The sequence below is a fragment of the Panthera uncia genome (genome assembly GCF_023721935.1).
Source record: "Panthera uncia isolate 11264 chromosome A3 unlocalized genomic scaffold, Puncia_PCG_1.0 HiC_scaffold_12, whole genome shotgun sequence".
Taxonomy (NCBI): domain Eukaryota; kingdom Metazoa; phylum Chordata; class Mammalia; order Carnivora; family Felidae; genus Panthera; species Panthera uncia.
The window spans coordinates 19,507,569-19,530,804 of NW_026057579.1; the positions used below are offsets into that span (position 1 = coordinate 19,507,569).

The following is a 23,236-nucleotide window of genomic DNA, read 5'->3' on the forward strand; positions in this document are numbered from 1 at the left end:
GGGGCGCGCGGGGGCGCGGGCAGGCAGAGGCGCGCGCGGCGCGGGCTGGCGCAGTCGTCGGCCAGCTCGGCGGGCGCCTCGCGCACGGCGGTGGAGTACTCGTCGGGGTCGAAGCGCTCGCGGCAGTAGGAGGCGCTGTCGCGCACCAGGCGCTCCACGCGCGGGTCCCCGGCCAGCAGGCCCTGCGGCAGCGCGAAGCGCGGCGTGTCGGTGAGCAGCAGGAAGTGCAGCGGCGCCGGGCCCTCGCGGCGCAGCGCCAGCCCCAGCACCACGGTCTTGGAGATGATGCTGACCAGCTTGTAGCAGTGGCCCTCCCGCACCGGGTGCAGGTCGTAGGGGTTGCGCGGCGGCCGGCTGGGCACCAGCACGTTCACGGGGAGCCGCACGCGCTCGATGATGGCGCGCACCGTGTGCTCGCCCTCCTGCATCTGCAGCTCCAGCGGGCTGCGCGTGCTGAAGCGGCCCTGGCACTGGAAGGGCAGGCTCAGGCTCTCGTTGGTGCGGTGGTTCATGCAGATGAGGCAGGGCATCTTGCCCTTGACGGGCCTGGCGCCGCCAACGCCGCCGCCGCCGCCGCCACCCGCGGCCCCCGCACCCCCGGGGCCACCGCCTCCCACCCCGGCCAGCGCCCCGGCCCGGCCCAGCTTGCGCAGCAGCGTGGTGAAGCGCGAACGCTCCTTGGTGGTCTTGGCACACAGGATCTCCGCCTGGCCCATGAGCGTGAGCTCGTCTCCCGCATGCAGCGTGAAGTTGTACACCTCGCTGTCCTCGCTGAACTCGCCCGACACCACCTGCGGATCCCAGAGACCGGGTGGGGCTTTAGCCGGTGGCCCAGGCAAAGCCCTCCTTTGAGGCGCGAGCACACCCCCCCACTCCCCGACACGGGAGCCTTTCCCAGGCTGAGACCGGATCAAGAGCACCGGACCGCAGGGTCAGGAGACCCACCTTCCCTCCCGGAGAGGCCACGTAGGAGCCGTGCAACCTTAAATGAGCTACTTCTGGGGCCTGAGTTGCCTCGTGTGTTAACTCTTGGAAGAACTGCAACATGTTGGTGTGCCATACTTTTAAAATATCCAGTAAATGGCAACTTTTATTATCATTGCCTATACGATCTGGGCAGTAACTACTCCATCTACTCAAGGCTACCGTGAAGAGGAGTGAACTGGTGGATAAGGGTTTGTAAACAGAAACGAGCCATCCGTACACCAGTGGGGGTCTGCCGGGACTGTGTGCCCCCAACGACCACTCTTCCTACCAAAGGGACGGGCTGCCCTGAGGATCTCCAAGTCAGGGCAGGACCCTCCACACACACACTTCACCACCTATTCCAGGAAGTTCTGCAGGCCAGTGGGTCATACACCTGGCTCTTCTGACATGGCCCAAGGCCCTCAAGGGGCACTGTGACACCTTCTGCCTCCTGGACCCTAAGGACAACCCTCCAACCAGCGTGGGGACACCAGGCCTGGTGTGGCAAGGACTGACCTTGACACTGAAGGTGATAGCTTCCATCACAAAGATGCGGTCAGGGAAGACGCTGGCCACCTCTTCCACGCTGCTGAAGTACCTCACCGGCTCCCGCACGTCCCGGGCCTGCTCCAGGAGCTTGAACTTCCCTACGAAGGACGAACACAGGCTGCTAGGGCAGGCCTGCCCGCCGGTCCCCCCTTCTTGCTCCCCTCGCGTCAGCCAGCCCCTCTGGAACCGAGACTGCAGAAAGGCAGGTTTGCACAGCCTGAGGTGGAAGGGGCCAGGCAGCTGGCTCAAGGGGGGCAGGTGAGCACAGACCTAGCAACCAGAACCCCATGGAGAGCTTGTGGGTGGGTGAGGAGGCCCGCAGCTGCCTGCCCAGAGAAATCCGAATGCACATTGGCAGCCAAACGCTTGCACACAGAACTGGCCTCCAACCAAGCATCAGTGTCGCACTGGAGATGCTGGCTCCTGGCTTCGTCCCAGCCCCGCTCTGACTTGCTGTGACCTTCCCCTCTCGGGGTCCTCGTCGGAGGGCAATGGAGCAGACGATCGGGGGTCCTGTCTGGATCTGGCATCCAACGCACGTACCTCGGGTTGCCGATCCATACCGATGCACCTGGCAGACCAGGGGCTTAGCCCCGGGCCTTGGAGACCCCAGGAGGGCTGCTCAGACTCCAGCTCTGTTCCCAGACCCTGCCCTGGTCCAACATTCAGCCCCTGGTGCAACATCCCAGAGGCCTCTGACCTGAGCCCGACAAAACCGCCTCCCTCCCTCCCTCCGACGAGGCCTTCCTAACCTGCGGTCGGGGGCTGTTTTAGCTGGCCCGGCAGATGCCCCCAGCAGGCACAGACTGTAAAAGAACGAGGATAATCCATGAAGCTGACCCCCTTGTATAAACTGTCTCACCTCACTGGTCACATATACCCTTTATGTGCCCTGAGACAGAGGGTGCAAGCCTAGATGACCCAGATAGAGTTGGTGCGACACAAAGCACCCAATGATGGCAGGATGGGACAGCTGCTACAACAGACTCGTGACTGAAGAGCCAAAGACCCGCCTGACGGTCCGAGGGGATCTTAAGAATGAAAAGAATTTTACAGGGGCGCCTAGGTGGCTCAGTCAGTTAGGCGACCGTCTCTTGATTTCGGCTCAAGTCATGATCTCATAGTGGTGAGACCGGGCCCCACACCAGGTTCCACACTGTGGAGCCTGCTTAGGATTCTCTCTCTCCCTCTCTCTTGCCCCTCTTCCGCTTGTGCTCTCTCTCCAAATAAAAAAATAAACATTAAAAAAACAAAAAACAAAAAACGTTTTATAGAACGGATAGTCCACATGGAAGAAATAGCACGGACAAGACAGGGTCACCGGGGCGGCTCAGTCGGGTAAGGCTCAGGTCATGATCTCGTGGTTTGTGAGTTCGAGCCCCATGTTGGGCTCCGTGCTGCTGGTGTGGAGCCTGCTTGAGATTCTCTCCCCCTCTCTCTCTGCCCCTCCTCTGCTCTATCTCTCTCTAAATAAATAAATAAATAAACTTAAAAATTTTTTTTAAAAACAAGAGTCATGAGAGCAGATTGCCTGCCTGAAATGGTGAGTGCCTATGCCCAGGACTTGAGGAAGGTGCCAACGGCACGTGAAGCAGCAACCAAGTTATGAAAGGCTCTAAATGCCAGGTTAAGGCAGAAAGACTTTGTTCAGTAAGAAATGAGCTTTTGGCTTTCAGCTCAGAGGAAGCCAAGGTGCCACTTTCTCTCATCGTCCTGAATCCGGATTCATCTGACACCAGCCACCTCCGCCAGGCCACCTAAGTCCGACGCCCAAAAGATCGAAGTCACGGAAGGTGCCCTGGTGGGGTAGTCACTGCCATGTCTGCAGAGCCCCCAAGACTGGCCCCCCGGGTGCGCGTCCCAAAAAGGTTAGTGAGGACATCGCCAAGGCAAGTGGTGATCAGAAAGGTCTGAGGACGACAGCGAAACTGACCATTCAGAACAAACAGGCCCACGCTGAAGTGGGACCTTCTTCTGCCGACGCTCTGATCATCGAAGCCCTCAAGGACCCACCAAGACACAGAGAAAAGCAGAAAAACATCACGCGCAGTGGAAGTCTCACTTTTGACGAAACTGTCAACGTTGCCCAACAAAAGCAGCATGCATCTTTAGCTAGAGAATGCTCTAGAACCATTAAAGAGATCTTGGGGACTGCCTAGTCTGTAGGCTGCAATGCTGAAGGCTGCCCCCTTCAGGACAGCCTGTATGACGTGATGCAGTGGACTACCCAGCTGGCTAAGAACTACAAAGGAAAATATCTCAATAAACGGTCATCTCACAGCCCAAAAAAGAAATGAAAGCCGTCGCAGTGTTTTGAGCAAGAAAATGCCAAGCTCCAAGTTGAGCTCCATAAAGAAAGCAGGGAGGTCATTCTGCAGGAGAGCCGGGACAGCCACTGGGGAAATGGCAAAATCAAGCAGACCAAGAGGCAGACTGGGGCAGCGGATTACGTGCAGGTAGGGGGAGGAAAGGACGCAGGCCACCAGCCGGGTCAGAAATGGAGCTGGCAAAACAGACCCTTAACTACAGAGAACAAACTGAGGGTTACTGGGGGAGGCTGGGGGGTGGGGGGGAGGGGATGGGCTCGATGGGGGATGGGTGTTAAGGAAGGCACTTGTGTTGAGCACCGGGCGCTCAACTACATTCTACTCCTGAAACTAATATTGCGCTGTATGTTACCTAACTGGAATTTAAATAAAAACCTGGCAATACCAAAAAAACAGAAAAACCAACACAACACGGGGCAGGCAGAGCTGCTAGTCAAAACTGGGAACCTGGGGGCGCCTGGGTGGCGCAGTCGGTTGGGCGTCCGACTTCAGCCAGGTCACGATCTCGCGGTCCGTGAGTTCGAGCCCCGCGTCAGGCTCTGGGCTGATGGCTCGGAGCCTGGATCCTGTTTCCGATTCTGTGTCTCCCTCTCTCTCTCTGACCTTCCCCCATTCATGCTCTGTCTCTCTCTGTCCCAAAAATAAATAAAAAACATTGAAAAAAAAAATTAAAAAAAAAAAAAAAAAAAAAACTGGGAACCTGGAAGTAACATGTGGGGCAGAAGCCAGTCCTTAGGAGGCCAAGTGAGGCCCCCCAGGGGGTGCTCCTAGAGGGGTGAGCAAGCGGGGGCAGGGCTTAAGGACTCCGGGTGGGAGGTACAGACTGAACCCACAGGTGGGTCTTCAGCTAGGGCGGATCTCAACCCTTTGGGAACTCTCCTCCCAGAAAAAAATGCCAGCGTCCTCCTGGCGTGAACACAAACACCGCGTTGTATACAGTATGTGGGTCCTGGAGCCCCCCAGACCCAGCCAGAATCCCAGACTGAGGACACCCCCCTGCCCCCAACGTGCTGAGAATGAAGAACGAAGGGCCCGGCAGCACCTAGAAGTGGGAAAGAAGTGAAGCTGAGAAAGGGAAGGGGAAGTGCCCAGGAGAAAGAGGAGACCCTTGTAAGAAAATGTGCCACAGCCCTCCAAGGGCAGCGGCGAGAAACTGGGGAGGCGCCTGGCAAGGAACGGGGGTCTGGGGGGGGGGGGTCGGACAGCAGGGGCCGCACAGCGGCTACCATCCCCCTGCGGGGGCCCCCCCCCCCCCCCCGGGCCCCCCCCCCCCCCCACTCACAAGCCCCCCACCACAAGCAGCCAAGCGGGGAGAGCTGCCCGCTGCCCCCTGTGGGGAGAACTGGAGCCAAGTCAGGGCTGCAGCCGGGAGAGGATGTGGCCGGCGGATCGATGTAACCATGGTAGCCAGCACCACCCCCTCCGCCGCAGCGCGGGCCCAGCACCGGTCATTACCGCGGGAGGAAGGAAGGGAGACCTCCCGGGAGCGATGCGCCAGCCCCTGGAAGCCTTCGCTCCCCCCCCCCCCGGCAGCTTCCTCTCCTGCCTTCCCCCGTAGTGAGACCCCAAGCGCCCCGCACCCTAGGGACCTGCCCCACCCCAGCCTGCCCCTGCTCCCTGCCCTTTCCCTCCTACATCACATTCGCGCTCCCTGGCGTCCCTTCCAGCCAGAGCAGTCTCCCCCTCCTCTTAGCACCCGACCGCGGCCGCCGTTCCCTAAAGAATGGCGAGTAAATGTACAGGCTTGGGGTCGGACAGACCTAGTTGAATCCCATCTCTGGCACCAACCAGCCGCGCGACCTTGGGCGAATTATTTAATCTCTCCGGGCTTCAGTTTTCCCATCTGTGAAATGGAAGCACAGGGCTTAGCTCCCAGAATGCCGGCCAACGCTGACCTGAGCCACCTAGCCCCTTGTGCGGGGCGGTGGGGGCCCTCTCCGGGCAGCCAGGTCCCCCGAATCCCCGGGGCTGCACTGCACTCCCCTCCCCCGCCTTCCCTGAGGCTCCCGGGTCTCGCCACTGCCCCCGCCCACGTTATTATTAATTCATTAGGAGGAACTAGCGTAGGGCTGCGCGCGCTCCGCTTCCAGGCTATAACCCCGTCCCTCCCCTCCCCCACTAGGGCCACCGAGCCACCCACCGGAAAGATGCGGCTAGGGATGCGACTCCCCTGCAGGCCAGCCGTCACCCCATGACCACACCGTCCACATGCACACAGGGGCACCAGAAGATTGCATAAGGGAAAGGGCCCCAGGCCTCCTGCACTCACTCACTCTTCCCTAGGAGGCTCTGTGCCTTGGTTTCCCTGATGTTTAATAACACAACTGAAATGGGACAGTAAAGTCACACTTCTGTCAGCGAGGGCTTTTTCCAATCTTTTGTTTTTTCATCCCAAGAAGATCTGGGGCCCCTTCCTGGACCAATACCAGAGAGCCAGGCTGGGAAGTTTCTAGCTGCTAAGCAGGCCTTTTAAGGGCTCCAGGCTCAGGGCCCAACCCCGGGTCAGAAAGACACCAGAGTGTTTCCTCATCTTTTAAATGGGGTGTGGGAGCTATGGGGGTACCAACTTGACAGGGTTGTTTGTAAAGAGCAGAAGCCTTAGTCCTGTCCCCCTGGCTCAGAGGAGACCCAAGAAGGGCTGGGGACCCCAATACCTGGGAGGAAAGGAATGGGAGCCTTCCCAGCTCCAGCTCAGGAGTTCCCGACTTCTACTAGGGCAGGGGAAGGGGACCAGCAGTCACAAACACAGAACTGGGCAAGCTACCAGAGCTCTCGGAGCCTCACTTTGTGGGTTAGACGGAGCTAATAAGACTTTCTCACACGGCTGCCATGAGGATGTTATGACGAAACACTCAGCTCAGCATCTGGAGGGCGGCGTGTGTTTAACACACAGGAGCTGTGGGATCTTTGGGGCACACAGGGGCATCTCTGGAGGGGGCCACCAGATTCCCACCCTTCCCACCCAGGTGACAACAGCCCTGCGTCGCTGGTGTGGTGCAAGCGAGCATCAGCCCAGGAGTCCGGTCACCTGGGTTCTAGCCCTTGCTCGGCTGTTTCCTAGCTGTGTGACCCTGGGCAAATCACCTCCCTCTTAAAGCCTCTGTTCTGTCACGTGTAAAATACAAGGGCTGTGCTTTCCAGCAGCAGAATCCTTTCTTCAAACAAAATCGTATGTAAGATATCAACATCATACATATAACAGATAAAAGTACGAGTTCATTAGCATCATCTCATTTAAGTGTAAAATTTTCACATTCGCTGATAAAGCCAGTCAGTGAAAACAAGGAGTTTAACACAAAAATTGGGAAAAATCAGGATTAGAGTGGACGAGTGCAGTTCTAAAATCAGCCTGAGCATCCCTTTGTTTCTGAAGAATTTTGGTTGCACACCAACCACTGAGAAGATCCCCGCACGAGACGTTCTCTTCGAGGGTCTGGACAAAAAAAAAGCCTTAATGAGGCAGCTCACAGTACACACCCAAGGTCTCTAGTTAGGGTTAAGGTTTGATTTGCAGCAGTGTGAGAGTGGGGTTAATTTTTAGATCATCAGTTTAAAATAAAATGTGAATGGGGCGCCTGGGGGGCTCAGTCCATTGAGTGTCTGACTCTGGCTCAGGTCATGATCTCGCAGTCTGGGAGTTCGAGCCCCGCATCGGGCTCTGTGCTGACAGCTCAGAGCCCGGAGCCTCCTTCGGATTCTGTGTCTCCCTCTCCTTCTGCCCTTCCCTCACTCGCGCTCCCCCTCTCTCAAAAATAAACGTTTAAAAAACTAAACGAAATAAAATGTGAATCAAAATTTTGCAACCAGAAACCCAGGACTCCCCCAGAAACGGTATGAAAACCACAGGGCCCTAACCGCCACCCGGCCAGCCATGTCCTCGTTCATCCCTGTGGCTCCAGGCAAAGGGTGGTCACTAACAGTTTCCCCCAAGGCCTACCCCCTACCCTCCTGCCTGCATCCCCCAGTGGCTCTATGTCATCTGTCCCTGGCTGGGCACACCTGGGTACTGCAGGGGGATGTCAATCTTGGGTCCGATGACGTAGTGGCCCTCCTCCAGGGTATGGGCTGTCACCGTTGTCCACTGGCGGCAAGAGTGAATGAGCAGGATGTCTCTCTCACTGACACCCTCAGCATACTCCCCTGGGAAGAGGAAGGAAAGGTAAAGTGGACATTAGGAGGGACGAGGGAGGCTAACGTCTTCACCAAGACCCCGACTGGGGACGGCTGCCCACGATCCCTGTCCAGGTCAACACCGCTCAGGGGACAGGCGCGCTGCCAGCTGTGGCCTCAGGGCTGTGAGTCACGCCTGGTCTCCCAGGGCTCTGGCTCCTGACGGGGCCCCAGCAACCAACCCGGCCACAGTCCTTCATTCACCACTTGCCTGGACGGCCTGCTGTCCCAGGCCCTGTGCTTTGAGCCAGGGTTCCGGCAGATGAGCCAGCCCCGCCCTCCCAGAGCACTTGGGCCCATGGGGAGGTGGAAAGAGGTGAACCCAGAAAACAGGCCACGTTGGAGGTGCTGAGTGGAGGGTGTCTGGGTACTCCCAGACGGGAGCAGCAAACTAGGTGAGGTCTTCCCTGAGCAGACACTAGAGCTGGGCCTCAGGACCACCAGCAGAATTCTCAGCCCCCAAGTCAGTGCCTAAGCCAGGCGAGGAGGGCCTTGTCGGGGGCACAGACAGGGCTGAGACGGGCTATCCGTTGTGGATCCCTGCTTGAGGGGTCCCCAGAGATTCCTGGCTCTCTCCTGGGCAGCCCCTTCTCACCCATTGCCACAAGGGTCTCCTACACGCAGGGGACCTCAAAGGAGAGGAGACAAAGTCTCCGATAACCCCTAGCCTCTCTCAGAGAAGCTGTTTCTTGGCTCTCCCTTTGTCAGCCCTTCACCCTCCCTGTCTTCAAAACACAGTGATGAGGTTGGGGGGGGGGGGAGCTTGAAGGGGGAACCTAGTTCTGGGGGAAGCTGCACTAGGGCAGAGGTATTGGGAGGGGCCTGGGCCCAGAAGGCTCCAACCCCAGCAACGGTTTCCAGGAGAGCAGGAGGGGCTGGCCCAGCTTCCAGGGGGCCTGGTCTCCTGGATGCAGCTGGTGGGCAGGGGGAAGGTGGGGGGACGCCTCCTTCCCAGCCCTCTCAGACACAACTTACTAAATTGCTGCCACCCAAGCAAATGGGAAGTGGCTTATCCTGATTATCCTGATGACTGAGGGCTCCATGAAGGGTGTGGGGAGGATGTGCTCAGGCCCTTTGAGTGGGGCGGGCTCCCACTGCATTGGAGGGGGTCAGAGCTTTCCTCCTCAACCCCTCATGTCCTGGGGCAGAGGAAGCCCTCCTACTCTGCAACCTTCACAACCACACAAGGCACACACCAAAGGCTATGGTTCACGGCCCCCAACAGTTGAGCCAGCACAACCCCTGGGCCTAGGGACAGGAGCTTGTCACCCCACTGACACAACTCAGTCCCATGGCTGCAACTACAGGGGCCTCTCCCAAATGCATAGGCTGTAGGGCCTTTAAGACTAAAGACACATTTTTGTTCAGGTATTCGCACTCACAGTGACCACAGCCATAGCCACCACAGACAGGTCACAGACAGGCAGACAGCTGGGCCATCACACCAGTTGTCCATTCACTCATCCCTCCGGTAAGTCCAGAATCTTTGTTAAGCGGGATATCCTCCTTCAAGGAGCCTGGAGCCCAGTGTGAAGGCAATAAACTATAAAAACGCGCGTACAGATTCAAGTCAGGGGTGCCGAGGCGCCACGGGAGCCCAGAGGAGGCCTGCTGGGACTGGGGAGCTCAAAAAGGACCCCCAGGAAAGGGAGATGCCAAAGAGGACGTGTGGGAAGTGGCCAGGCAGAACCTAGGGCCAGCTTATCCCATTCACACGCAGAAGGGGACAGCCTTGATGCTGACGCGGACAGCCTCGGGATCACTCGCTAATGATCTGGAGAGCAAGACGTTGGGCTGCTGAGCTCTCCTGCCCGACGGCCCCGGGCTCGGAAACTGACACGCAGCCCGGTCGGTCGAGGGACACGCTGCCGCTCACGGTGCCCGTTCCACCCCGCCGCGGGTCGGAGGAGGGGCTGCGGGCCCCATGGAGGAGAGAGGAGCCTGTGGCCGCGGGCCCCATTAGCATTCAGGGAAGCGAGTGTGCCAACGCGGGCCAAACCCCTATTCTTCTCGCACACAAAACCCCCGGCCTGGCTGCCAGCCCCGGCTCCCGCCCCTCCTCCAGCCAAGCAGCCGCCCCCCCTTCCTCCAAACGGTCCCCTCGCTCCGTGCGGCCTCCAGGCGTCCCCTCTCGGGCCCCCATGCACAGTCCCATGGGCAGAGCAGCCTGGGCCCCTGGGAAGTGGGGCAAAACATGAGGGAGGGCCGGGACTTGGGGGCACGGCCGGCAGGAGGGCCCGATCATTCGGGCCTCTCCCCGAGGTGACCTACCCGCCGGGGGCCACAGACTGCTCCCCGGGATGCGAAAGGAGAGCGCAAGAAGGGTGCCAACAGGGGCGATCGGGGCTGGGGGGTGGTGGCAGCGGTGGGAAGACGCAGTCCGAGGCCCAGGGGATGCGGGAGGATCGAGGTGAGAAGCGGGAGACAAAGGGACGGAGGGGGGCGCGGCCCAGGCCGGGGGTCTGAGGGCTGCAGGGAAAGGGATGCACCGACGGGGCGGCCGCGGGGCCTCCGCCGCGCTCCGGCTTCTAGCTGGCCGGGAAAACTCTGTCCCGGCCTGGTCTCAGTCCCTGTCCCGGATCTCTGTCCGGTGCCCGTGAGCAGGGCCCAGGAGGCGGCAGACCCTCGGCTCGTGGGCCCTGGGTCTCCAGGGAAGGCGTGCCGGGAGCCGCGCGAGGCCGAAGCCGGGAGCGGGAGGGCAGGGGCCACATCGTCACGGCCCCCTTAGCACCTGCCCAGAGAGCCCCCGATTTCCCCGCGGACCCCCAGCCCCCCTTCCCGCACCCCAGTACCTGGCCCGAGGCAGGCGAGCGTGGGCAGGCGGCAGCGGCTGACGATGAGGTCGAGCGGGAAGGCGCCCATGCTCCAGCGCAGGCCGGCCAGCCCGGCCGCCAGCTTCTCCATGGCATGGGCGCCCCCGGGGCCACCGTCCCGGGGCCCCGACGGCCAGTCCCGCACGGCCCGGGCTCCCGCGCCCCGCCGCCACCTCCTGGGGCCGCCGCGGCGCTCCCCGCCTGGTGGCCCGGCCGGGGCTGCAGGCGTCACGTGGCCGGCCTCCCCGCGGGGCGCCGGCCCCCGCCCCCCGGCCCTCGCCCCACCCCCCGGCCCGCGCCCGCCGCCAAGTCCCGCCTCCCCGCCCGACCCTGTGCGCCCGCCCCTCTGCCCGGGCGTCCAGGTGACAGCCCGGCTCCGAGAACCCCGGGCGCGCGCCTGGAGGGAAGAGGAAGACGCGCGGCGGCACCTCCGGGGCGGGGGCGCGGCGGGGGTCAGCCTCCTGCACCCCGGCGGATGGATCTGGACCCCCTTTCCCCGCCGGCAGCGGCGCCTCTCCTCAGCCCCTCATGCGGTGGCCTCCTGGAGTCGCCGCCGGCCCTGCCCCGGCCCTGCCCCGGCCCTGCCCCGGCCCTGCCCCGGCCCTGCCCCGGCCCCTGAAGCTCCTGATCTTCGGCAGCTGCGGTCGTGGTCTCCAGGGCATTTATCACCGCCGGCTTCAAACAGCCTGCGAGGCCGCCTCATGAACCCCATTTTGCTGATGAGCAAACTGAGGCTCAGAGAGGTCAAGTGGCAGCTCGGCCTTGAATTCTGGTTTGGCTTCAAAACCTACTGCCTTCCCGGTACTCACCCCCCTGAACCCCAACTAAAGAGCACTTGCCAGGTTCCCCCTGCCTTCTTACCGCTTTTCCCAAGTCCTGGGGGCCAGAGAGCTCCAGAACACATACACGCGGTGTAAACTGCTCCCCCTCTGCCCAGGAGCGGACAGCTCCGGGCGGGTGACGGTTGGTGGAGTCCCCTCTCTCAGGCAGTTACCGAACTCCTCGTCCCCGCTCTCAGGCCCTGAAGTCCTGCTTCCTTTTCTGCTGTCCTCACCTCCTCCTTCCAACCCCTCGTGGCTCCAGCTCCGGAGTTCCTCTTGGGAAGCCCCTTCTCAGAAGCTGCGGTGACTTCAGCAGCGCCACCCTGCCAGAGGACCCCTTTGGCCCTCAATGTGTCTGCCCGCCTTCTGCAGGTGACCAGGGGCTGGTGCAGGGCTCCCGAGGGGCCGTGGGCCCTAGGTTGGTCCTTAAAGGGCCCCATGGACGCTAGTTCTCAGCCTCTGCACCCAGGGAGCCCACACACACACACACACACATTCAACACAAACCATCTCTTCAAGGTGACTAACCTCCCACATCGTGTGACCCGACCACCATAAAAATTGGCATCAAATAAGATGAACACAACTTCTCCTTGCGAAGATTCACGTCAGGTCACTTGTTCAATCTCCATATTTTGCGGAGGTCAGAACGGGAGACTCCAAGGGCAGGATGCTTCGCTCCCAGACAACAAAACAGGAAAGCCGGACTAGGACTAGGAAGCAGGCCTCCAGCCGGGGCTAACCCCACAACCCCGCTGGCCCCGCTCCCTGTCCCGCCCAGGCCGCCTCGCCCCAGGCCCGCTGTCCACTGGGCAGGGGGTCCCCCGGCTCGCTCTTCCTTCAGCCACCAGAGTTGTGACTTGGGGTGGTCTGTGGGGGTGGGGGTGAGTTCTTTCCTGGGGAAGTGGGAAAGAGAGACAGGGCAGAAGGGAAGGAGGAGGTAGAGAAAGGGGGAAATACGAGTGTCTAAGGAGGGGATGAAGGCGGGAGGATGAGGAGGCCAAAAGAAGGAAGTGAGGGAAAGGAGCCTGGCTTAGTCACTTTTCTTTCCCTCCCCGCAGGCCCTCTCTTGAGTAGGACGATCATATAATTTGTCACCCGAACGAATGAGGACACTTTTGAGAGTGAAAGAGGTGCTAACTGGAACGAGAGGCATAAACCAGACTCTAGGACAGAATACAAACCAGGACTGGGCCATGTGGTCACCCCATCCCCGGGGGACACCTGTGAGCCCCGGATGTAGACACCCCGTGTACCGTCCCACCTCAGGTCTGGACCTCAGCTTCCAGCCAGGCGCCCTCACCCCTCCAGCGGCAGACCTTCCATTTCAACAAGCCCTCGAGCACTTCCTCCTCCTTTATCTTCTATCCCCACTAAGGAAACACCTTTCACCTGGCCCCCAACCTGGAAATCTCCTTAACCCTTACTTACATCCACCTGGTCGCCAAGTCCCTGCAGCGGCGCTTGCGCTCCCACCGTGCGTCAGGAGTCGCCCTTCCTCCTTGCCAGCCCTGCTTGTCCCTTCGTGCCTTTGGTGGTGCCTCCTCCAATCTTCTCTCCCCCGGGCCACCCTTCATCTTCCATGCCCAAAGCCCTAGAAGCTCTGGATTTGGGCTGAGTCAGGGACCACACTGGTGTGAGACATCGGGCAGAACCGCCTAACCTGTTGGACCCATTTCCTAACTTTTGTAAATTGTTCCGGAGTCTCTCCAGGGCTTTTGAACGGTTGGCCAACCTCCCAGGGACCCCACACAAGTGCCCAGATACATATAGCCCTTGATTTGCTTGGGCCTCAGGAGCCATGTAGGAAGGAACGCAGCCTCGCTTAGAGTCAGAACTTCTTAGCTCTTAGGCTGAGGTTTCTGGAAGATGGCTGGCAGGACACAGCCAGGAAGTACGGTGAGGGAGGTAGGGGGCGGGGGGTGGGGTGGGGGGGACACAGCCTGGCAGAGGCCCGCTGTTGGCCCAGAGGCCAGGCAGCGGCAGGGGTTAGCAGAGCAGGCCTCGAGTGGGGCAGAGAGGTCAACGGAGTAGAAAGATGGCGAAAGGAGCCTGAAGTGGCTGGGGAGGTGTGTGCAACAGCCCTGCCCCATCCCGTCTACTGGACAGAGAGCCGTCTCTGAGTCCATGAACTGGGGGAGGCCAGAGAGCATTTGGGTAAGCACCTCTGAGAAATCTAGGAAATATTGCATCCAACTTTTTCTTTTAGAAAATTTGAAGCGTACACAAAGGTAGAGGTAATATGCTTATGAACCCCCGTATTTCTGTGTAGCTGCTTACTCCCCCTCCTAATATGTTTTTTAAAAGTGTTACTGAGATATCTAATTCATATACTGTAACAACTCATCCATTTAAAGTAGACAATTCAGGGGCCCCTGGGTGGCTCAGTCGGTTAAGCGTCCGACTTTGGCTCAGGTCATGATCTCACGGTTCGTGAGCTCGAGCCCCATGTCAGGCTCTGTGCTGCCAGCTTGGAGCCCGGAGCCTGTCTTTGGATTCTGTGTCTCCCCCTCTCTCTGCCCTTCACCTGCTCATGCTGTCTTTCTCTCAAAAATAAATAAAATATTTTAAAAAAATTTTTAATAAATTATACAATTCAATGTTTTCAGCATATTCATCATCTTGTGCCACCATCACCATGATTTTGCCATAAATATGATTTGTGTCTCCTCATTTGTGTCCAGACTGGGCAGCTGTACTGTCATTAGGCATGTCTAAGGCCACGCACCCATTAGAAAGGAATTTCTTTCTTACAAAAGAATTGCAATGATTTGGGGAAATTCTCATTGTATAGTGTTAATGTAAAAAAAGTCAGGATAGCATTTCATGAATGGGTGAAAATAAGGAAAAGAAACAATCAAAGGGAACATGCTCTAATGTTAAAATGTTTGTGTCTGGGTCATGGAGTAAGTGATATTGTTTCTCTAAATTTAAAATATTCGAAGTTTTATACAGTGAAGAGGCATTTTTTGTTAGACGCCAGTTTAAACTTTGCATACAAATGAGGGAGTAGGACCTGACGGTATCCCAGGCCCTGCTCACCTCGAAGATTCTGATATGTGAATATTCTCCAAGCAGGCATCTTGTTGCCCACCAGAGGGCGCAGCGGGACCTCACAGCAGCAGGGCGAGGGCCCTCTGGGGTGGAGGAAGGCCTCCGATGGGGGGACCGGGACCACATGAGGGTTCTGGGGATAGCAGCCAACTTCCCTCTTCATAGGACACCCAGGGAGTGTCCTCACTCAACCGGTTTCTTTGATAAAAGAAATTCTTTCAGAGAAAAAAGAAAAATTCTTTCACTACCTCTTTATTTCAAATTCAGGCACTTAACTACATTGCACTAAACATACATAACCGTTTGCTTTTAGAGTTGCCTTTCATTTCACTTACAATCCCTAAGTAATTTCCATGGATATAGCCCAACATTTTGTTCAACCTGTGTTTACAGGTTGTTGCAGATTGTCTTTTGCAACATTAAGAATCAGACAACTGGGGTGCCTGGGCCAATGACTCTTGATTTCCGGTCAGGTCATGATCCCAGGGTTGTAGGACTGAACCCCGCATTGGGTTCCTCGATGAGTGTGAAACCTGCTTAAAATTCTCTCTCTCCCTCTCTCTCTGCCCCTCCCCAACTCGCTCCTTATGGGGTATATGACTTATTTTTCTCATTTAAATACAAGTTACAAAACATATATTGTAGTAACGATTTCAGGAATAAAATTTAGTGATTCATCATTTAAAGGGGTATATGAGTTAATTATTGAATAACATTTTTTAAAGGGGGGGGCAACCTGGGTGGCTCAGTCGGTTAAGCATCCCACTTCAGCTCAGGTCATGATCTCACAGTTTGTAGGTTCAAGCCCCACGTCAGATTCTGTGCTGACAGCTCAGAGCCTGGAGCGTGCTTCGGATTCTGTGTCTCCCTCTCTCTCTGTCCCTCCCCGAGACTCATGCTCTGTCTCTCTCTCTCTCTCTCAAAAATAAGCAAAGCATTAAAAATGTTTAAATAATAATATGGAGCATCTGGCTGGCTCAGTTGGTAGAACATGCAACTCTTGATCTTGGGGTCATGAGTTTGAGCCCCACCTTGGGTGTAGAAATTAGTTAAAAATTAAAAAAAAAATTTTTTTTTTTTTTAGTGTTTATTTGAAACAAACGTGAGATCATGACCTGAGCCAAAATCAAGAGTCAGATGCTCAACCGACTGAGCCACCCAGGTGCCCCAAAATAAAAAAAAAATCTTTTTAAATAAATAATATAACTATTCCAGTGAGTGACTCTAGCTACGCGTTGTACAGACTCAGAATTGTGACCGTGTCCTTACATGTCTGTCGGCTGACAATTTTTCCAATTGTTCGTTGCTACTGTATAGACACTGTTGATTTGTATACAGCGAACTTCAACCTTCTTAAATTTACTTACCAGTTTTCATTTCTGTTTTTGCAGTTTCCTCGGGATTTTTCTATGCACATAATTGCTTGCCTATGTAAACAAAGACAATTTTATTTGATTGTCTCCAATCTGTATGCCCTTTATTTTGTGTCTCACTACAACAGCTAGGACCTCTAGTCCTGGGTTGAATCAGAGAGCTGAAAGGGGACATCTTTGCCTTGTTCCTGATTTTCTAGAAGGAAAGTCTTTCATCTTTCACCATTGAGTACGATGTTAGTTGTAGAGTTTTTGTAGGTGACTTATCAGGTGAGGCAGTTCCCTTCTAGTCCTAATATTTTGTTTCTGTTTGTCCCCTCTATTTTTTGTTCTCTGTTCTTCCTTTCCTGCCTCTTTTTCTATTTAAAGATTTTTTTTTTTTTTAAGTTTTCTACTGGCTTTTTAACCATACTTCTTTCCATTGTGTGTGTGTGTGTGTGTGTGTGTGTGTGTGTGTGTGTTCTAGGGATTACATTATTCATTCTTACATTTACCCAGTACTGTTCCATACTAAATGTAGAAAACTTGTAACATATAGACCCATCTATCCCCTCTCCAATATACTATAGTGCTAGATGGATTCCTAGATACATCTTATTGACCCCACAAGACAATGTCGTTGCTTTTACTTTAAAGAGTCACACATATAGGGGTGCCTGGGTGGCTCAGTCAGTTTAGCATCCCACTTCAGCTCAGGTCATGATCTCATAGTTCATGAGTTCAAGCCCCATGTCAGGCTCTCTCTGCCCTTCCCCCACTCGCACTCTGTCTCTCTCAAAAAAAAATAAACATTAAAAAAAATTTTTTTAGGGGCGCCTGGGTGGCTCAGTTGGTTAAGCGTCCAACTTTGGCTCAGGTCATGATCTCACAGTTCGTGAGTGCGAGCCCTGCATTGGGCTCTGTGCTGACAGCTTAGAGCCTGGAGCCTGCTTCAAATTCTATGTCTCCCTCTCTCTCTGCTCCTCCCCAACTCATGCTCTGTCTCTCTCTCCTTCAAAAATAAATAAAAACATTAAAATTTTTTTTGAATTAAAAAAATTTTGGGGTGCCTGGGTGGCTCAGTCAGTAAAGCGGCCGACTTCGGCTCAGGTCATGATCTCACGGTCCGTGAGTTCAAGCCCCCCTGTCGGGCTCTGTGCTGACAGCTCAGAGCCTGGAGTCTGTTTCAGATTCTGTGTTTCCCTCTCTCTGACCCTCCCCCGTTCATGCTCTGTCTCTCTCTGTCTGTCTCAAAAATAAATAAATGTTAAAAAAAAAAATTAAAAAAAAATTTTTAAAAGAGTGACACATATAATAATGAAATTAAGAAGAAAATAACAGACCTTTACACTTACCCACTGATGGTCTTTTATTCCTCTCTGAGGATCTAAGTTTCCACCTGATATTATTTCCCTTCAGCCTGTAGGACTTTCTTTAGCAATTATCGTGTGCAAATCTGTGAATTCTCTTATCTTTTATCTAAGAATGTCTATTTTACCTTTATTCTTGAAAGACGTTTTTGCTGGATATAGAATTTTGAGTTGACACCCTTTTTTTTTCAGCCTTTAAAAATATCCTTTTACTTTTGTTTGGTATTTACAGTCCACTCCCTAGGGGCTTAATTTAGCTGTGTGTGTGTGTGTGTGTGTGTGTGTGTGTGTGTGTGTTGAATCCAGTTTCTCTTTTTTTTTCTTTCCTGTGTAAAGTTGCTCTGGTAGGATCTTACTCAACCATCACTAGAGGTAGATGACATATCCCAACTTAATTTTCAATTAAGCCTTTTTTTTTTAAAGTTAAACCAATAGGAAAGTTGCAAGAATATTGCCACAAAGTCCCATATTCACCACATAATACCTATTATTCTTTCTTTTTTCTGAACCATTTGAAAGCAAGTTCTAGACATCATGCTGCTTTGCCCAGCGTGTGTTTCCTAAGAACTAGAACATTCTCTTACACAGCTAGAATTCAATTACTAAATTCAGGAAATTTAATCCTAATGCATAGTATTCAGTTCATATCTAATTTTTATTATCCAATATTGACCTTTATACTTCATAGAGTTCTTTTTTTTTTTTTCAAGATTAAGATCTAGGCTCATGCATTGTATGTAATTCGTTGTTGTGTCTCTAATCTAGAACAGTTTCTCAGCCTTTGTTGAACTTCTATGAAACTGACCATCTCCAAGAATACAGACCCTTTGCTCTGCAGAATGATCAGTCTGGGCTGATGCGTCACTGTCAGGAATACTCAGCACGTTGCATCAGGAGACAGGTGATGTCAGTTTGTCCCATTTTTCATGATATTAACTCGGATCACTTGGTTAAGGCGGTGTCTGCTGGGTGTCCCCACTGCAAAGGCACCTTTTTCCCCTTTGTGATTAATGAAGAATTGGTGGGAAAATGTTGACTGAGTCAGCATGCTGTTTCCAGTACACTCTCACATCCCATGATAGCATCCATTGCTGGTTCCTGCCTCGGCCAGCTACCACTGTGATGGTGGCCACATGCTGATTTCCTAACTATATCATTTCCTCATGAATCAGTTGGCATTCTACGGTAAGAGGACCTTGCCCTCCACCCTCCCTTTACTTATTAACAATTCACGAATTCTTCTAAATTCTTCATTTATTGTGATGCTCACACTGAAGTCTATTTGACCAGTGGGAGCGTCTTTCAGCTAGTTCCTGGGTTCCACCGTCATGGTCCCATAATTCTTTGGAACTTTTCTTACTTTCTGGAACAACAGGACGTTCCAGGGTCATTCCGTGCATTCCCTGCCTCACCTAAGAATGGACTCAGCCATTTTTTCAAGAACTGCTGCTTCCTGTTAGTGATCCGTGGATGGTACTCTAGGGCAGTACTATCTTGAGTCCAGAGGAGAGACGCTCATCAGAGATGACAAGTAAGAAGCTTGTGTTGTCATCTGAGGGAAAAGTGTCCACAATCCTGCCCACCTGCTGCTTATCTCTGTGGATGCAACACCATAATAATCAACTGCCCTCTCTGCTGGCAGGCTGCATAGACCAAAGAACAGTCTGAAAGTCTTTCTTACTGCTCATGATTGAAGTGCCATGTGGGTACTGTCACCACGTGTTCTTACAAAAAGCTGAGCCAGGGGCGCCTGGGTGGCTCAATTGGTTAGGTGTTCGCCTCTTGATTTTGGCTCAGGTCATGATCTCACGGTTTCATGGGTTCAAGCCCCACGTCACGCTCCGCGTTGGGGGTGTGAAGCCTGCTTGGGGTTCTCTCTACCCTTCCCTCACTCGCGCTGTCTCTGCCTCTCTCAAAATAAATATATACACTTAAAAAAACAAAAAAAAAAAGCTGAGCCACATCGGAGTTCTGGGGGACTCTTGATCTGGGGGTTGTGAGTTTGAGCCCCACGTTGGGTGTAGAGATTTCTTAAATAAATACAGCTTAAAATAGATAAATAATCTTAAAAAGTTTAGCTGAGCCATTCGTAAGGACATTTAAAAACTGAGTTTAATTTGTTGACTTTCAGTCCTCATTCAAGTCAGGACATAACACTGTGGTAGTTTCATTTTTATTCATCCTCTACAGTTAAGAATAGTTCACTGAAGATTTTCCTTCTTATTTCTGTGGTGTGAATTAGGAAATTACTTAGAACACAGCAAGATATAAAAGAACCACAATTTGATTGACTGGCAATTTACTGAATGTAGCTTGTTATTGCAAAAGAAAACATGGAAAGGAACCCATCAAGGGGCTTTTTTTCTTTTGTGTGTTTATGGTTTATCATAAAAAAGAGACTATTGTAAGGAGAAAGAGGAATTGAAACCTAATCCTTATCTATAGACTGTCTCTGAAATGCTTCTTCCTAAAAATAAATAATTCATGAAATATTTACCTCAGGAAGCTAGAATTTTAAGTTTGGGGTCAATAGTGCCGAACACAGTAAATCATACTATGCCTCTTATAAGTTGTGTATTTTTTAAATGAATATGTTTCTTTATTCATTTTAGTTTAGTTATTATTTTTAACTAAATAATACATGTTTAGGGGCACCTGGGTGGCTCAGTGGGGTTAAGTGTCCAACTTCGGCTCAGATCGTGATCTCGCAGTTTGTGAGTTCAAGCCAGGCATTGGACTCTGTGCTGACAGCTCGGAGCCTGGAGCCTGCTTCGGATTCTGTGTTTCCCTCTCTCTGCCTCTCCCCAGCTTGCACTCTGTCTCTCTCAAAAGTAAATAAACATAAATTTTTTTTTTACAAAAATAAATAATACATGTTTATCCTAAACAAAACATTTTGACTCTAAATAGTATTTTAAGCTTAAGAAAGTCCTAAGTGATCAATATGTTTCATTACTTTCCTTAATCCCTATTTTTTATTTTGTAAAATTTCTTCTAATTAAACTTCACTCTTACTAAGACTTGTTTTTTTTTTTTTAATGTTTATCTTTGAGACAGAGAGAGACAGAGAATGAGGAGGGGTGGGACAGAGAGAGAGAGACACACACATAATCCGAAGCAGGCTCCAGGCTCTGAGCTGTCAGCACAGAGCCTGACTCAGGGCTCGAACTCATGAAACATGAGATCATGACTTCAGCCAAAGTTAGACGCTTAGCTGACTGAGCCACCCAGGCACCCTCACTAAAAGTTTTTTTTACAAAACTGTTTGTTTGTTTGTTTAGACAGAGAGATAGAGAGAGAGTTGGGGGGAGAGGGCAGAGAGAGAGGGAGAGAATCTTTTTTTTTTTTTTAGCAGTTTCTTAAAATGTCTATTTTTCTCAGAATAGCCGATGATTTTCTGTTGTCTTTTGGTTCATTTTTTTTTTTAAATTTTAACTTGTTTTATTTATTTTTATTTATTTTTTTATTTTTTATTATTTTTTTAACGTTTATTTATTTTTGAGACAGAGAGAGACAGAGCATGAACGGGGGAGGGGCAGAGAGAGAGGGAGACACAGAATCGGAAGCAGGCTCCAGGCTCTGAGCCATCAGCCCAGAGCCCGACGCGGGGCTCGAACTCACGGACCGCAAGATTGTGACCTGAGCTGAAGTTGGACGCTTAACCGACTGAGCCACCCAGGCGCCCCTATTTTTATTTTTTTTAATTTACATACAAATTAGTTAGCATATATTGCAACAATGGTTTCAGAAGTAGATTCCTTAGTGCCCCTGACCCATTTAGCCCATCCCCCCTCCCACAACCCCTCAGTAACCCTCAGTTTGTTCTCCATATTTATGAGTCTCTTCAGCAGCTGCTCTCCGTGTCTTTTTCGGCACAGAGGCAAAGGCAGTGTTAGTGGCCAAGTCCAGGGCCAGCTCCTTCTCATCGTTTCTGAAGCCTGTTCTTGGACAATATCTGCATGACCCCTCCAGGCTGTGGCCTGCAAAGCTGTGTCTCCCAACTTGTTCTGTTGGTTCAGTTCAATGTTTGGCTGAGTGAACAGCATTCCCACTGTATCTGTGTGGCCCCCGTGGCAGGCCCGGTATAAAGTAGCGCTTCTGGCTTTGTCTGAGCCATTAACACCGACCCGGTTGTCCAAACGCTCTCTCAACCAGAGCAAATCGCCTCTGTTTGCAGCCTCGTGCGATGGATTCTGCCCGCTTGGCCACACAGTTGCCTGGGATTAATCCGGTCCTGCCTTTAGAGGTGCCTTTCCACCAGCTGGTACAGCTCAGGTCAGTCGTGTAGACAATACGCCCCTCCTCAAAGTACAGTTCATCTGCAGCTCTGGGTTCAAACGTATACAGAGATCTGAACACTTTAACTGGCCCTGGTTTGACCAGTGTGGGTGGCCGCTTCGACATCATTGCACTCCCTTGAACAGCAGAGGAGCCTCAAGACCACACACGAAAAGCCAACCCAATGCCCCGACAGCCCGCACTCCAGGGGCCCCAAGGTTTCTTTTTGTCTGGTCTGCAGCTGTGGGCCTTCAAGGACCTGTGCCCACCCTTGGCCGTCAGACCAGCAAGTGCAGGCAGAAGAAAGAGAATCTTAAGCAGACTCCACGTGGGGGCTCGATCCCATGACCCTACAGTCATGACCTGAGCTGAAATCTAGATCTGGCATTCTGACTGAGCCACCCAGGTGCCTGACTTTTTTTTTTTTTTTAAGTAAGCTCTATGCCCAAGGTGCAGCTTGAATTCAGAACCCACCCCCCTGCTGCCGCCCCCCCCCATCCCATTCCACCCCCCCCCCGCGGGCCCGGGCCGCCCCCCCCCCCCCCGCTAAGACGTTTTTAAATCTGATGTTTCATTATCCTTTTTGTGTCTTGCTTTTAAATATTTTTATTTTTACAATATGACAAGTTTCAGAATCCTTTAAGAATGACTTCATTCAAATTGTTTTCTAAAAGAGAGATTCTGCGCTGGGTGTCGTTCATACTGTTCAGAACCACATTTGCCTGAATAAACATTTCGGATGGACTTCGTGTCATCTGGGCCCAAGCGACAGCAAACGATGAAGCAGAACTGTAGAAACTGTCCAACATCTTTTGCGTGAATCAAGTCGATGAATTAGCTGAGCATCTAACAGCTTTGCCTTTGTCTGCTGAGACGGACCGTCCAATAATTCCAATGAAATTCCCATCTGAGCAATGAGACAATTCGATCGATGGAAGAGAATAGAGAGCCAGAAATAGACCCATACAAATATACTCAGCTGATCTTTGACAAAAGAGCAAAGGCATTCAATGGCAAACGAAAGAATAGTCTTTTCAACAAATGCTGCTGGACCAACAGGACATCCACACGCAAAAAAAAAAAAAAATCTAGAGGCTCTTGGCTGGCTCAGACCATGCAGCGTGTGATTCTTGATCTCAGGGTTGTAGGTTTGAGCCCCAGTTGGGTGTAGAAATTACTTTAAAAATAAATTGTAAAAAAAATACAGAAAAAAAGAATCTAGACACAAACCTTACACCCTTCACAAAAATTAATTCAAAATGGATTCTAGATCCAAATGCACAATACAAAACTATAGATTTCATAGAAGTTAACACAGGAGGAAACGTAAGTGACTTGGGGTGGGCGATGACTTTTTAGATACGACATCAAAAGCACGATTCATGAAAGAAAAAATTCATGGAAGAGATATTGGACTTCAGTAAAATTACAAACTTCTGTTCTACCAATCTGAGCAGTGGATAGAGCGTGGACAATATTCACGGTTACCAAAGAGTGTTACCTTCCTTCTCCAGATTTAAATCTGACATTTTGAAG

At 52.8% G+C, this 23,236-nt stretch overlaps 1 protein-coding gene and 1 pseudogene across 2 annotated transcripts in view; both read right to left on the reverse strand.

Annotated features, from left to right (window-relative positions):
• The window catches only part of GAREM2 (GRB2 associated regulator of MAPK1 subtype 2), a 15,160-nt gene extending 4,244 nt beyond the window's left edge, over positions 1-10,916 (reverse strand). The window contains exons 1-4 of one of the 2 annotated variants that reach the window (XM_049651946.1): positions 10,805-10,916; positions 7,842-7,982; positions 1,483-1,613; positions 1-791 (exon numbers count right to left, since the gene is read on the reverse strand). The exon at positions 1-791 is cut by the window's left edge and continues 5 nt beyond it. In XM_049651946.1, coding sequence (XP_049507903.1) covers positions 1-791; positions 1,483-1,613; positions 7,842-7,982; positions 10,805-10,916 — 1,175 coding nt within the window. Of the gene's footprint in view, positions 792-1,482; positions 1,614-6,858; positions 7,276-7,841; positions 8,101-10,804 lie in introns of those variants that run through there. The other variant, XR_007462354.1, reaches the window with a different exon arrangement.
• A 4,932-nt stretch (positions 10,917-15,848) lies between these two features.
• On the reverse strand, positions 15,849-22,163 carry LOC125937324 (osteoclast-stimulating factor 1-like; annotated as a pseudogene).
• Positions 22,164-23,236: the final 1,073 nt, after the last annotated feature.